Here is a 15,830-nt window from a genome sequence, read left to right as displayed (position 1 = left end):
TTTACCAGGCTTCTCAGCATGCAGAAAACCTTCATACCGCAGGATTTCATGTCACAGCATTTTCTGTAGAAACCTATTTACATTTGAAAACCATTCCTGGAAAACCATTCCTATTTACACTGAAAACCATACCTCCTCCTTGTACTGCTCCAAATTAAGATGAAAGATTGCAACTTGGAACCGGAACCCTGGAAGTAGTTCAATTCTTTATTTGAGTCCATAGCCTACTAACATTACAAGTGATGTCAAAGATAAGTTTAGACATACTCCTTGTTGCTTATGACTGTCTCAGAGTTTTTGGTGTAAATGCGCTGCTGGTGAGCTGCCTGGCCTGCTGAATAGGCGTATTTGCTGCAACTGTAAATTAAGAAAAAAAAGATACAAAATAAGAGGTATTACACACACGTCCACAGTTTCAGGTACTTAGGAATTTACTCATTTAGGTCTGTACCCAACCCACTGATAGCGCAGACTTCACAAAGGTGCAGGAATTAGAGGCCTATTGTTCTCATCAGTCTTGTAGCCAAGGGGAAAGAGATGGGCTGATTGACAGGCAGCACAGCCATCGCTCGTGCAACCAGAAACACACTCGGGATTCCTAACTAACTCATCTACGCTCTTCCTCCAGGCATTTTAGTCAAACCCCTAAAGCAGAAGAGAACCTAGACCTTGCCTTTGTGCAAGCTGCAGTTTTTAATACAGGAATCAAGATGATGAGAAAGGAAAACAGAAGTATCTTCAGCCAACCCCTTCAGCTGTCATTTGTCATGTTGAACTTCTATTATTTCATACATGAGTTTTACCTGATTTTCAAGATATTTCAGGATATTTGGTACTTTGTGTCAAAGTATGGTGAGCAAGATCTAAAATCCAATGTGGCTGATGAAATATTACCATAAAACTTCAATGGCCTCAGATTAGGCAATGGAGTATCAGGAACGCTCTCACTTATTATGTGTTTTAACAAAACTTTCCTAAGCTTAAATACAGCAGCAGTGAGCATGAGCATGCTTCTGCCTTCCACGTTATAATCCTCTCAAGCTTAGCCAGTAAAGCCTCCGAGCCATTTGGGATCTTCTGGGTAGACACAGACCTCTGCTATTTCTGACTATTTGATCCCTCTCCTTCAGAAGGGGACCTTCTGTATCTGTGAATAATTTAAGATTGGAAAAAAAAAAAAATCCAGGCAAGGTTAAATATTGAGGCCAGAAATCTCAACTTTTCTGATTTGATGTGTACCAAGACATTTTCATAAGGAACAAGAAAAAAATCATATGTGTCTAATGATCAGTTGGATATGCTTTAGGAAGGAAATGCCATTACACTTTCTGCAAATTAAATGGCGTTTGAATGTTTTAATAGTAGTGAGTATTGAATGTTTTAATAGTAGTGAGTATTGCAGAGAAACTTGATTATAATACACTATATTCTTTACTATACTTTTATTTTAGCAATAGATAGGTTGCCTTTTCACTGCACATTTTCATCATGTACATCTTAGAACCATCAGCAGTACCCAAATTTACCAAGTACTAGTTATAGGTGACCGCTGATGGCAAAGTATCAACAAGTACACACTCTGGGAGGTACAAGTATTTGGTACAGCATCCCCCACCGTCACAAGTCTGTGACATGCCATAGTGCTGAATTAATAGGTACAGTTTCCTCTTTGTACTTTATATGGCTACAGATTTATACCAGGGGGTGAGGGAGAAAGAATAGTATACAGAGAGAAAATGGTATATAATTGACAGCTACTGTTTCAACTGACAAATCCAAGATTACCTGTAATCCTGTTTTTTCTTCCCTTTGCAAGAACAGGTGAGGAAGATCCCACCAAGCATACAAAGAACAGATCCAGCCCAGCCTAAGTACAGAGCAGGTCCTAGTTCATACCTGAAACATGAAAGATTTTATGGAAACAGCATATAACAGGATCACAAAGCCATTGTTTTTGACAGAGCCATAAGGTGCACAAATCATGCAAACAAAAAAAATCTAGTCTGCACAGAAATCAGCTAACTGAAAGGTACTTCAACAGATAACAGGGAAGAACAGCTCTGGTTCTGTGCCTGTTCAAGAAAACTCTTACATATATATTTAAGTGCTTTGCCAAATTAGACAGTACAGAAAGTACAGAAAGTACTAAGCAACATAAAGATAAGTAGCAATAAATACTTGCGCATATTTAATAAATTGTTGATAATAAATTATAATGATATACCTTCTGTGCAGTCCACAACACTTATTTTGCCCTTGTATTGGCTGTGCCACTGAAGTCGTTTTGTGAAACTGAGTAATTCGGACCTTACTATCTGTGTCATGAGAAAAGGCTAACCATAGAAATGAGTTTTCTATGGACACCACTCTAGATCACAAGCAGCTATTTGTATAGAGCTAGTTTTCAAACATGTGTATCCAAAAGAATATTCAGCACTCTCTGTGGTTATATGGCTGAAATACATTTATGCACAGTCCCAGGTTGAAAAAAAATAGTTCCTCATTTTACTGTACAAAACTACACCTTTCAGGAAACCCCCTAGTCCAGTCCAAGAAATTCACTGCTAATGAATTTGACCCAAAGACTAGACACAACTGAGCCTGGGACGGTCTGGCAGGAGTTTCGCAAAAAGAAGAAAACAAGTTTTTATATTCCGACAAAGACTATATCCGCAATACGGCTGTACCTCTGTGGCCTGAGATAGATAACTAATGTAAGAGCAAAATAAGCGTCATGGACTGCATAGAAGGTATACTGAAACCAGACGTGTGTGTTTTCTTTCCACTTGTAAACACAAAATCATTATTTAAAAGTGTCGAAGTTTCTGACTCCGGAATTAATTGCTAACAGGAAGGTTTCAGAGGCTTACACAGGTTCACTGCTCTCCATGTTCTCATCGCACATTGGAGCCACAAGGTCTCCACTGTTTTAGGTGCTTTCCAAACACGGAACAAGGAGACAATCATTATCTCAAAGAAACAGGAGTGCAAGTTTCTGGAGGAGTACTAAGGAACAATCAGAGAGTGTTGCCCAGTGCATGCAAACATCTCTGCTCACTAATCACCTAAAGACAGGAATGCCGTAGACGTCGTACCAAAGGAAAGTAGATAGGAGGGATCTGCAAGAGAACTTAGGTTGCCTTCAGAGGCATTTAGAGAAATTCCTCTAAGAAGGAAGTCAGGCCAAATAAATGCAATCTGAAAAACCGGATTTGCCAGTCTCTTAAGACTGAAGATCAATACTGGCCTGCAATCGAATTTAAGCCTGTCTCACAGAGTCCAAGGAGCACAAACTTTCTCAAGAGCATGTCTGGCTTTACCGATGATCAAAGTTAATTCACTAAGAACTGCTTAGTGAATCGATAGTCTTAAACATGAAGTTTAGATATTAAAAAAAAGATTTCTTTAGCTACTGAATGCAAACAATCTGGTAACTGATTAACATGCATTGATGCTGAAGCCCCAATGCTATACCAGATAACTATAAAACTTGCTAACTATCCCACTAACTGAAATTCCTTATCAACAGTTGTTTCGGTCCTCTAATGTATTTATTACCCTTCATATAATTCTCTCAAGGGGATATAAACCAACAACAAGTGCAATTTCTTTGTAAGTGCTTGTTTGAAAACACAAGGAAAACTGACAAACATCCAAAGTAATACTTAAAGTACTTTGATTCGTAACAAAGCACTTCACCTCTGACTTCCCTGAATTGATTCTCAGGAGGAAACTTACAAAACACTTCCAATATGATCCTAGCAAGTAAAGATTTATACTTTACTGGTCTAAAATTCATATACTCGGTAAAGGTACTGGCAAATTATAAATGTCCCCTTTTCCCCAAACCACCTCTCTCATGTTCCACCGACAATACATTATGTTTCCCTCTCCCGTTCTTCCCCCTCTCTGAAGAAGAGGCCCGGTCACCTGCACCCTTGTTCCTCATTGCTAAATCTATTGACCTAGATAAGGTGCAATAAGCAGGCGTTTGGTTTTGAAGACTGTTGCTTTTATATCTGACAAGAGTAAGGGCTTTTATACCTTGAAACTTGTTTGTGCGCAACTGTATGAGCTGATGACAGTCCCACAAACTTTGCCTCATTTTAACTCATAAGGCAAACAAATGTTGAGCTGTTACTATATAGTGAATGAAAGCATTTTTTTACTTCTTTAAGACAAGCAGAACACTTCAATGACATTTCTCAGCTATCTGCAGGTCACTAGTACGCAGTTCAAGCTGGTTTCTGTATGTTTCTTCATTTGCTTGTACATCTGAGGCATTGTATTCTAGCCATAGCTAGAATTTTGTAGCTCTTTTGGTCTAAATACCGAAGAAAATTAAGACTTTTACTGTTTCTTCTTCATAGCATTGAGATGTGCATTTAATTGAGTCTTACAAGAAAATGTAAACACAGTACAGAAACCCCTCAGATGTGGGGCTGATATTCCCCACACATTCACTAAACCTTCCAGAAAAGAACTCTCCTCCCTCCCCACCAACATCTCTGAGGTGAAAAGATTCCCTGAAGACAAATTTTTCCTCCTGTAGGACTGGATAACGGGATCCATCCAGGTTCTGAAACTCTGGAGCAGCTGTCTGTAGCACATGATGGAGTTTGCTATGACAGATCTATTAACTTACTTGGTTCCAGCATACAATGGGTCAAAAAACTGAGCAGTAACCATCGCAGCATACCAAGAAACAGCCACCATGGAGCAGAGACCTACCAGAAAAAATTTAAAAAGCACACAGGTGAATGATTCCTTTAATGGCTGTAACAGTTTTAACCAAGAACAAGTGTTCATTTCATTTAGTCTAGCTGTGAAAGCAATACAATATATTGACAGCATTCTCATTTCAGCCTTGATATTACCTCCTAAAATAAAGAGAAACCCTCCCGTGACAGCAAACTTCATTTTTGCATCTTCATCGCTCAACCCAATGTTTGTGCACTTCAAACCAAGCAGCGAGAGTACCGTAGCTACGAATCCCAAAAGGATGGAAGCAATCATCAAGGCACGGCATGCCTGAATATGAGCTAAGACAGAAAAAGAGAAAACAAATCAGGATCTATATAGAAATTAAATTAATCTTGGGCTGAAAAAATAAAAGTGAGTGGGAGGGAGTGACAAAATTAACAGGAGCAGTACTGAGTGAATCTTGTCCAACTTTGTTATTTGGTTCAGAGAAGCATCCAAACCCTAGAGCGTTTAGCCTTCAAGTCAATCAGATTTCAGAGCTGAGATACACTTACACTTTATAAGCTCAGTAAATCCTCTTGGGGCTTTAGTAAACCCTGAAAAATTATAGCAAGACCTTCATAGCTTACATCTTTAAGTCCTGTGAAAACGCGTAGGTTTGAGTCTCCTACTCACAAGTCCTGGTGACTTCCTCACACCTGTACAGCTGAGTGCACAGGATACCTCTGAACTCCAGGTCCTAGGCAAGGTGTGCAGGGCTCTGGCACTACAGAGGAATTGGAAGAATATGCCAGCTTTTCTCTCCCATCTTTAAGAGGTGGGAGAGAAAGTGCTTGAGTTAGCAGTGCACTTTAAACTCTGAGTCGGGGTAACGAACAGGAGACGAGCGGATCTGAGAGCTGCAGCACTCCCTGAGACATACTGCTACAGAGAGATTACAGTTGCTGTGGGCATGTCAGCAAATTTGTGATGATTCTGTATTGCTTAAGCTCCCGGTCTTCACATTTAGTTATCGATTGCACAAAAACCAGGACCAGATTATTAACCAGCCTAAGAAGGAAGGTCAGACAGGGCTCCTTTGGGCTCCTTTAAAATGGCACCCTGGATTTGCCAGGTTCCAGGTCAAATGGCATTTTGGCACCTTTGTTAGGAGATAAACATGCCAAATGTAACCAATCTGGCAGGTCTTGGCTCCTAACTTTGTTGGACTCGACGATCTTAAAGGTCTTTTCCAACCTAAAAGATTCTATGATTCTAACCACATATCATAAGGGTCTAAACAGGACTGCATCTGGACAGTCACATCGTTGATCACAGAATCACAGAATCATTAAGGTTGGAAAAGACCTGTAAGATCATCAAGTCCAACCATCAACCCAACACCACCATGCCCACTAAACCATGTCCCACAATGCCTCATCCACACATTCCTTGAACACCTCCAGTGATGGTGACTCCACCACCTCCCTGGGCAGCCTGTTCCAATGCTTCACCACTCTCTCCGTAAAGAAATTTTTCCTAATATCCAGCCTGAACCTCACCTGGCGCAACTTGAGGCCATTTCCTCTTGTTCTGTCGCTAGTCACTTGGGAGAAGAGTCCAACACCCACCTCTCTGCAACCCCCTTTCAGGTAATTGTAGAGAGCGATGAGGTCTCCCCTCAGCCTCCTCTTCTCCAGGCTGAACAACCACAGTTCCCTCAGCCGCCCCTCATCAGACTTGTGCTCCAGACCCCTCACCAGCTTTGTCACCCTTCTCTGGACACGCTCCAGCACCTCAATGTCCTTCTTGTAGTGAGGGGCCCAAAACTGAACACAGCATTCGAGGTGCGGCCTCACCAGGGCCGAGTACAGGGGCACAATCACCTCCCTGCTCCTGCTGGCCACACCATTTCTGATACAGGCCAGGATGCCGTTGGCCTTCTTGGCCACCTGGGCACACTGCTGGCTCATATTCAGCCGGCTGTCGACCAACACCCCCAGGTCCTTTTCTGCAGGGCAGCTTTCCAGCCACTCGTCCCCAAGCCTGTAGCGTTGCATGGGGTTGTTGTGACCAAAGTGCAGGACCCGGCACTTGGCCTTGTTGAACCTCATACAATTGGCCTCGGCCCATCCATCCAGCCTGTCCAGAGCCCTCTGCAGAGCCTTCCGACCCTCAAGCAGATCATCGAGTTGATGCTAGCATTCAAGCTCTTGCTCCCTGATCACTTCTGTGTCCTCCATAGCGACCTACTCTCTAGCTCTGTAGTGGAATGAGCCTGTAACTCTCCAGACAATAAAAATCAGGCACAGAAACAGGAGGCAAAATGATAGATTCACACTCAGATTCAGCGGGCCATATAGCTTTATGTGGCTTGAGAGTATTGGTTCTGCAAGCTTGAGAGTTACAGTAATAAGCAGCCATGAGATAAATACACAGAATTAAAGGATAACATTGTTCGAGGAATTAATGTTTTGTTAAGCACTAATTTTAAAATTTTGAGGAAAAAACATACAGACAGTAACAAAAGTGAAAAGACCCCTCAAAGTACCATTAACAGTTCAAGGTTTTTGCCTGCAGAAGATACTGTTAGGACAAGCGCTCAACTCCAACGCTGCTTTCTAGTTTGGGATCCTACACCACACAGCAGGAATTACCCATAGCAGGGATCCAACAACCTACATTTCAGGTCTTTGGGACTCCTGAAGTATTAGATGGGACTCCCCATATCTTTCCAGGACAGACAAGCACACCCTCAGGCTGCAACCTGCTTGCAACCCAATGGCTGTATTATTTTAACAGAAGAGATTTCATACCATATCCTCTTTGTAACACAATACGATAACCTCAATAGCCTTAACTGAGGAGCTTACTTCACTGTCCAGAAAGCTCAATTTTTTGTTGTCTCTATCTTAAAAATGAGCTTATTGAACAAGATAAAAAGTCAGTTCATTTTATCAATCAATACTAATTGTAAGAAATTATCCCAAAAATCCTGTCATTGGAAGAAACACCTAGGGAACCTTAAAAAGAAGGAAAAAAAAGAGTTTAAAAAGCATTTAGCAGCTAACTAATTGCTTTATAGCAAATGTTTGATCTAGTTGTGACTAGATAGATAGTGCTAGCTATACAGAGTAGCCAGCCATGGTTTCAATCTTATGCAATATTGTTTTTAAACAGGTCCTCACTTCAAATACCTGTGATTCAGGCTAATGGCTTGCTGAATCCAAAAGCTTTAAATCTGTTTAAAAGAACCAAGTCTGATATTTCCCATGCACGAAACAAAACCAGTGGTATACCACATAGCTCAGCTGCCAATAAGGAAACCTTCACAGAAAACCTTTACGGTCCTTCTGATGAGAGATAACAAAGACACTTTTGTTTTTTCTTTTTTTTTTTTTCCCCTTCCCCCAATCCCTGGCATCTTCTGCTGCAGCAGTTTCAGCTAAGTTTCCAAACAGCCGTTTGAAACAAACCTAAACTGACCATGATAATTTTTAGTCTGCCTTGGCTCATATCTGCAAGTGCTACAGATATTTCTTGGAGGTCCCACTGTTTGCTCAGCCCTCGTTGCTACCAACCCCACTTTATTCCTCTTTCCTGGTTTGCCCAACTGTCCTCTCAACTTTTTCTACAATTCACTGTCTTCTAACTTGTTTCTTTTTCAGTTCGCCTTTCTAAAACCCTTTTTTCCTCTACAATTCTGCAAGCTGCTTTTACCTTCCCCTTCCCTCTACCTATACCCCTCAAATATGCGGCCATCTTCTCAACAAAGTAACTGATCTCCTCTTCAACAGATTGAATTTAATCATCTTCACAAATTCACTTTCAGAGCCTGGCCTATTCATTTACTTTCTGCCTGGCCCCATTTTTTTCCTTCCTGCTGACTCCATGTTGTTATCTGCAATTCTCCACGAGCCTTGCTGTTGCTTGCCTTCCTTTCTCTTTCACTTTAGCACGTCCACTCCTAACGCTCTTTTCTGGCCCCGCACAATTTCTTTAAAACCCACTTTTTTCTCAGCAGCTCCAAGATGCTGACCTGATGTGTCCCTGTTGCCCACATCTGCACACATGTGAGCTCTGTGACACTCTCAGAGGCAACATCCCATGTAAATACATCAATGACAAGATCACAGAATCATAGGATCATTTAAGTTGGAAAAGACCTTTAAGATCATCAAGTCCAACCATTAACCGTTAAGATGCTGCCTCGAGTCAGTGGCAGTAAGTTATGAACCAGCCGTTGAAGTGGTTTATACATCAACCAAATGCACACTCACATAAGCACTCCGCAGAGGATAATGTCCAATGGACATGATCCTGCTATTGCTGAGTCTAAGAAGTTTAAACAGGGTGACGTTCCTCTTAATACACACATGCAATTTAAAATCAATCGTTAGGTAACACTGAAAGATGAAAAGAACGGATTATTCCCTAAATACTGGACACAGACAGTTGCAGAGAATTACTACACTAGTGTCAGAGCTGGTCAACACCACCAGTTTATTTCAGACTGAGAGAGAAAGTGAATTTAATACCTCATTCCCACTAATCCTATATTACACATTCATCAGATTAGGAATATCCTCCTACCTATTTAGTTTAGCCACCTCCCAGTGTAGATTCAACTAAGTAGGAAGGCATTTTTATTCTGGGATAAGTATCTTCATACTGAATTATTCAAGATTAATAAAAGCTAGCTTTACTGTCTATAAACATGCTTACTACACACAGAATATTTCCTTAGTTGAGCATTTGAAGACAATCCACAATTCTGCTGAAGACTGATGCAGAGTACAGGAGCCAGCAGATCTAAACTTCCTGATATTTAGAACCACATCCAACAAGACATTAGCTAACAAGTCCCGACAAGTATAGAATCATAGAATCGTTTAGGTTGGAAAAGACCTTTAAGATCATCAAGTCCAACCATAATTAATTTATAATGTATATATTAATTTATACCATATACTCATTGTCTAACTTATAATATGTTATAACTTATATAATATGTCATAATATATAATTATATATAATTTATATAATGTTATAACTTATATTATGATATGTTATGATAGGTATAACACATACTCATTATATTTCTTGCATTATCTACAGTTTTCAGTCTCAACATACAAAAACCACTACCACTTCTTAGCTATAAATAGTATTTCTTACCTATTATATGAAAAAACTCCAGCTACAGTACATTGGCTATCACGTATTGCAAAAGAAGGCCTATACAATAATTCCAAATAAACATGCAACTGTCATAAGATGTGTTAAAAAATGTCTCCTACTAATTCCTCCCACAAGATGCTAGAAAAGAGATTACACCATATTTAAAATGCCTATTAAAATAAATGCTTGATCAAGCGACTTCATTTGCCTTATTTTATAGCCTTTCCTTATGGGCTTGACACATTCTTCTGCTTAAGAGCTTTTTATTACTTCAACCCACAGAGTCCTTCTTGGCCAGTTATTTTCCAGTACTAACAGATTACCGAAACAAAAGCCTTATTACTTTTTTCCAACAAATTTTTAAGCAATATAAACAAGACTGCGCAAAGTCACATACCAGGCAGTGCAAGCATAGAGTCAAATTCTCTGCAGTTGGATACTCCAGTGCTGTCTTCTGCACAGCTCTTCCACAGGTTTTCAAACAACGTAGATGTTGTGATCACACTACCATATATACTGGAGACTTTCCAGTAATTATTCGGCAAAGTAGCTCCAATAATTGCGCACCCACCCAAGCACAAAAGAAGACCAACAATTTCCAATGCAGCAGTCATGCCTGTGAGTAGTAACAGTTAAATATCCCTATAATTAGATTACAATGAAGTGAAGCCTTTCAGAAGCCTCCTTGCTGTTTTATCTCTGGGTTTCACTCCAAAATGAGGCTACCTTTGCTCTTTGCTCAACCCCAGAGATAAGACTTACAGTGCATGACAATAAGAAGTGGGAGCAGTTCATAATAAAGTTATTAACATTTTTTTTAAAATTACAATATTAATGCTTTTTCTAATGAGAGGTGACAAAATGAGCCTATTCTTAGTCTCAGCCTAGAAAGTCCAATAAGTATTTCTATAAAATATCTTGTAAAGGTGATAATATTGGCAAATATTTTATTTCTGTCTCTCCTCTGAAGTCAACTAGGGTTTACACAAGATTAAAATTGTTTCTAATTTTATTATTGATCTCAAATCAAAAAGCTTTACTGTGTTGTTTTCTTGATGACTCAAGCATAAAAAAGCTTGAGAACAGGAGCTTTATTCTGTTCCTAGACAATTTAGCACATTTTTGGGGGTTATGGTCATAAGTAATCCATAGCAACTGTACTGCCAGCTCCTTTCAGGAAGGTTAAGTCTGTGGATGAGTGGTTTCCATTAATATTTTACTGTCTATTGATCTATAGTTAAACACATTCAGTCTTAAAAATAGTCCCACTTACACTGGAATGCAAATGTAATGTATGATGTTTCACGGAAATGAAAGACAAGGGAATGAACGAGCCAGTGTAACAGACCTATCTCAAAAGGAATAAAATGATGAAGGAAAAGAGCTATATGAAAAATAATACATATCAGCTGATTGCATCTGTTTGTCAGAATGTCTGAGTATTAAAAAAACTCTATTCTAGGCTTCTGCTCTTGACTAGACAAAATCATAGACCCAATTCACATCACCCACTAATGTTAATACCTTAAACCTGCTTGTTAATACCTTAATACCTGCTTGTGTATCCAAACCAGGTTAACAATCTCTTGCAGTGATAACCTGCTCTTATCTCCAGGAAATGGAGTCAGAGTTTCTTCATAAAATAATCCTGCTATGACGCAACATGGTAATAGATTCACGGCATTTACATAAAGACTGCCAGAAGGATTAGCCATTGAGAGGGTCACAACTTGCCTGTAACAGATATCTGGCTTTTTTTTTCAAAATTCACTGGTCACTTCGAGCTGATGCTGTAGGTTGGTAGGTTCAGCTGCAAAAGGATACTACAGTGCCACCACAACATTTTTGCTCCCTTGGCAGCCAAGAGGATCATTGCCATGGATTTAAATAAGAACAGGTTTGGCAGCACAGCCAGCGTGATCCTGTGCAGCTCTGTACTTGCAATCTTTTAAAGAAACTAGATGGTGTGTGGTTAAGAACTGACCTTCTCTTTGCAGAATTCCTTCCTTCTGCTAAGTCACTGCTATTTGAAAAATGATGGCATAGTAAAATGAACACACTGTACCAGTATACTGGAGTATCTGCATCCCACTAAAAGCCCTTCAAAGAGTTTCAGATTAATTTATCCATACACAGGTGCTACCCTGGTGACCTCAGCGATCACTTCTGCTGACAGCACTTTCAACATTGGGTTTAGTCAGGACCTTGAATTAAGTGTCCCCTGATTTTATACTGCTACCAATGATAAAATTTTTTTTAAGAATTTCATTTTTTAAAAAGTATCTCTTCCTAATTAAGAAAACTATTTCAACAGGCAGTCATAAAACACACATATAACCAGAAAAGTTTAAACTGCAGACCTGGAATGCATGAGTTTTCCTATATGGCACCAGGCATTTTAGTAATTCCCTTAAGGAAATCACTTCAATGGTGTTGAAGAACATAGGGTTATTCTTCACTAAATTTCATAAACTATGGTTTGGTAAGTGATGGACATAACAGCAAATGCTGCTCTGCAGGAGGCTCTGCATTAGCAGCATAAAAGAGTTGGTCTTGATAGCTTCACATCAACACCATCCATGTCCTGGGAGTTTTCCTTCAGACTTGCTCTAACCCGGTCAGGTGAACTGAACGCCCGTCAACTGCTGGAATTCAGGAGGTGCGTTCCTGGAGCACATTTTCCTGCTTTGCTTCATCCACGAGGAAAACAATTTGCACACTCCAAGACCACTCCACAATGCAAACCAAGTGCAGTAAATGGGAATAACTGGAAAATTCATTACAAAAGTGTACTCCTGATGTAAGTAAAATGCTAACATAAACGTGCCAAGATGTGACCATATATGACCATAGCAATGTATGACCAAGGAGAGAAATTGCTCCTAACCCTTCTCATTTTCTCAAAACAGAGCATATTTGTATGTAATATGGTTGAGGGAGGGTTTGCAGACAGAAATGGTATTTTTTTTAAATCAGACCAGCCAATACAGTTGGGAAAAAATACTGAAAATATTAATACCTTAAATGTTTGATCAACATGAGCTGTACCTTTTTGATCACGTCTGTCAATTTGTTTCAAGACCCAGGAATGCTGACTGAGCACTGTAAGAAGAAAAACAGCCCTGCGACAGACAGCAATTACTCTACAGGCAGCCACATGTCATGCCCATCAGTTGGCATGAGGAAACCCATGCTTATTTTAGGGGACACACAGTTCCTTGAAGAGCTGAAGATGATCGACCGAGCCCTGCCAACCAGGGGTCCTCTCTTCCAATTATGGGGGCCACGGGAAGGGAGGGAAGAGAACCCCTGGGAGGCGACTGCTTCAGTTCACCAGGAACTCCTCTGTTCCTGGGGAATATTTTCTTTCCTTGTTGGGTGTAATGAAACTGCATTTTATAAAAAGGATGCTGTACCACATTGACTCTGCTTGTCTCCCTAACAAGGCTGAAACATGTTTCTCCATGCTACACAAGGCAAGGCAGAGCTGCCACACCATTGTAAGCATCCCTGCCACCTTGCTACCACGTACGAGAACTGAAGGATTGTTGGCCCCATCTCATCACTCTAATTTCCAGAAATCATACCTAAGTTTCTAGATGAAACTTAGGTATCCTGGTATCTAGACAGAGGAAGTCTTACAGAGGAGCAGAACGCGTACCAGAACGGTATGAAAAGCTGACATTGTCTCTGACGCAATAAGTAGTGTTCTTAAAATACTTGGAAGCATATGATTAGCCTCCTTGTGAGGCTACAAATTCTGGCCTCATTACAGGATGCTGATACTTATTCTTAAACTGGCACCATCATTACAAAAGCAGATGCCGAAGCCAGGGCCCTGATGAAGAACCAGAACTCTCAAGAATCTTGAGAGTTAACTCTTGAGAGTTAAACTCTCACATTTTAGAGATCTGCCTTACAGTTAGGGAGCTCTGACTTCAGTGGAGTCCATGTCTGTGTCAAGAAAAGCAAGAGCTCATAGTCTGTGAGACGTGGTATTTGTGAGTTTTGAGCACTGAGCATGGGGAATAAATCAGCTGGAAAGAGGCCAGACAAACAGCAATGACAGTAATCAGGGATCTATAAAGCAGGAAAAGCTTGAAGAAATGATTCCATGATAGAACTCATAAAGTGACTGCACAATACTGGAAGTTGTAAAAGAATAAATGCAAAGTTCTGTTTAAGACAGAAAGTTTAACAAACTACCAGTTTTCAGAGGCTATACTGTTGCTGTTTCTACACTTATTTTTCTGAGGAAAGAACTTAAATGTTGGTCCTTCCTAGTCCTTTACGATAAAAAAGTTTTTTACATTAAGATACTTTAAAAATCCAGAATAATCCAAACAAATAATTTTCAGTCCCTACAAAGACAATTCTTCTCTTTCTATCTGCAGATAAACTACCCTACTAGCACGGTCTACCTCAGAAAACTCAAAAGCATCAGTCACTCAGATGTATTTTAAACTGGCCACCTCATTCCAGAGATGTTCCAGAACAAATACATATATTTAGCACAAAGTATCAAACAAGTTCTGGAATATCTAAGAAGTTCCGTCTCACACCAAAGCACGAACAAGCACCAGTGCTCATGATCTGCTTGTAGTTAAGAATTAAGCCGAGTAAAAGGATGCTATTTCTTCCAAAACGATTAAAAAAAAAATCTTAGATTCAGTGTGTATCACCCATACCTCTATGTCAACACAACAGAGATGGCAATAAAGCCACAGCGGTTACTGAGCTGAACTGCAGGGTGAAGCGTATGGACTTCACCGGGGCCCTTTAACCTGTCTGCAAGTACTACAGGACAAATCCTGTCCATATTAGACCCTCTGTGGCAATCACAGTATATGCCAGCCAATCGCACTAACATGCTGTCCAGAAAGAAGGAATAAAACTACATCCCTGGATTTTATATAATATGCCATGTGCACTTACTGTCTGAACTCAACATGTAGATAAATTTCTTGCACTGTATTGATCCAAAAGCAGTCACTGCACAGTCCATCCAAAGACCTTCAGAAATCCAGTCTGCAGTAACTAGCACTGTTGCGGTGTCTGAAATTTTCCATCTATTGGACATGGTAGTAACAATTAAAATGGTGAATCCTGCTAAAGCCAGCAGCAATGCACAAATTTGTAGAGAAGATGATGCCATTCTTCTGACTTAAGTTGTTTTCAAAGAAGCCTCCCAAAATTTCTGATATTAGAAACCTGTTGAAACAGTTTATACACATACAGTATATGGAGTTATCTTTACACAAGTCTGACCTTTACGAAAACATCAAAAAGATGCCTACCTACAAAATAATTTATCACATAAGGGAATTGTAGAACAGGAACCTAAGTATCGTTAAATAACTGGAATACTTAAATATTCTATGGCATCTAAGTATTTTCTTAGGAACACTTTTATTACTGTACAAGTTTACCACAAAAAATACCAACGGAGCAAAACCAGAGGGCCCAACTGAGGAATTCTGTAATTTGAATTTGCCATGTTTCATCCATTCTTTACTTGTTTGCTAACTCAAAATTCTTTTAAAATTATAACTATCAAATGCTTTAATAAATTATTCACCTCCCAATTACAATGCCTATAAATACAAATTTAAAACAAAATAAATTTTGATACTCACGTTTACAGTATGTTTCTAACCTGTTTCATCTACCTTCCTGCTAGACACTAGTGTCAGCACTTTGTCAGGACCAGTTTGATCAAACAAGTGAAGGTTTCGTACTTTTTAAGACCTTTCCCCCCATTCTAAAAATCAAGGACCCGGGGCCAAAGCTCTGCCCAACTGTTGCACAAAGGCTCAGGCATGGCTTTTTGCTACAGCGAAGTTTCAGTGAAATGAACAACTCAAATAAGAAAATTACAGCAAAATCATGTAAGTTAGTACCAAAGATGCTCAGATTTACCTGGCAACCACTGGCATATAATGTGCTCTGTCAGTGCCACTGAGCTG

The 15,830-nt window shown here is 39.8% G+C and overlaps 1 protein-coding gene across 1 annotated transcript; it reads right to left on the bottom strand.

Moving 5' to 3' along the window:
- Positions 1-255: 255 nt before the first annotated feature.
- Positions 256-15,019, bottom strand: LOC104256531 (claudin-19). The gene is made up of 5 exons (XM_059822888.1): positions 14,800-15,019; positions 4,878-5,042; positions 4,646-4,727; positions 1,786-1,896; positions 256-357 (listed from the first exon to the last, which is right to left on the bottom strand). The coding sequence occupies exons 1-5, from the start codon at positions 15,017-15,019 to the stop codon at positions 258-260; spliced, it is 678 nt and encodes a 225-aa protein (XP_059678871.1). The 3' UTR covers positions 256-257.
- Between the last annotated feature and the right edge of the window lie 811 nt (positions 15,020-15,830).

This window comes from Gavia stellata, chromosome 11 (genome assembly GCF_030936135.1).
Source record: "Gavia stellata isolate bGavSte3 chromosome 11, bGavSte3.hap2, whole genome shotgun sequence".
Taxonomy (NCBI): Eukaryota; Metazoa; Chordata; class Aves; order Gaviiformes; family Gaviidae; genus Gavia; species Gavia stellata.
Note: the sequence above shows the minus strand (reverse complement) of the source record. Positions and strands in the feature narration are given on the sequence as shown.

Coding starts and splice junctions, on each gene's coding strand:
- LOC104256531 (XM_059822888.1), bottom strand. CDS start 15,019: ATGGCATCATCTTCTCTACAAATTTGTGCATTGCTGCTGGCTTTAGCA. Junction 5,043..14,799: donor CTACATGTTGAGTTCAGACA/GTAAGTGCACAT, acceptor TTTCTGTCTTAG/CTCATATTCAGGCATGCCGT. Junction 4,728..4,877: donor GTTTCTCTTTATTTTAGGAG/GTAATATCAAGG, acceptor TTTTTCTGGTAG/GTCTCTGCTCCATGGTGGCT.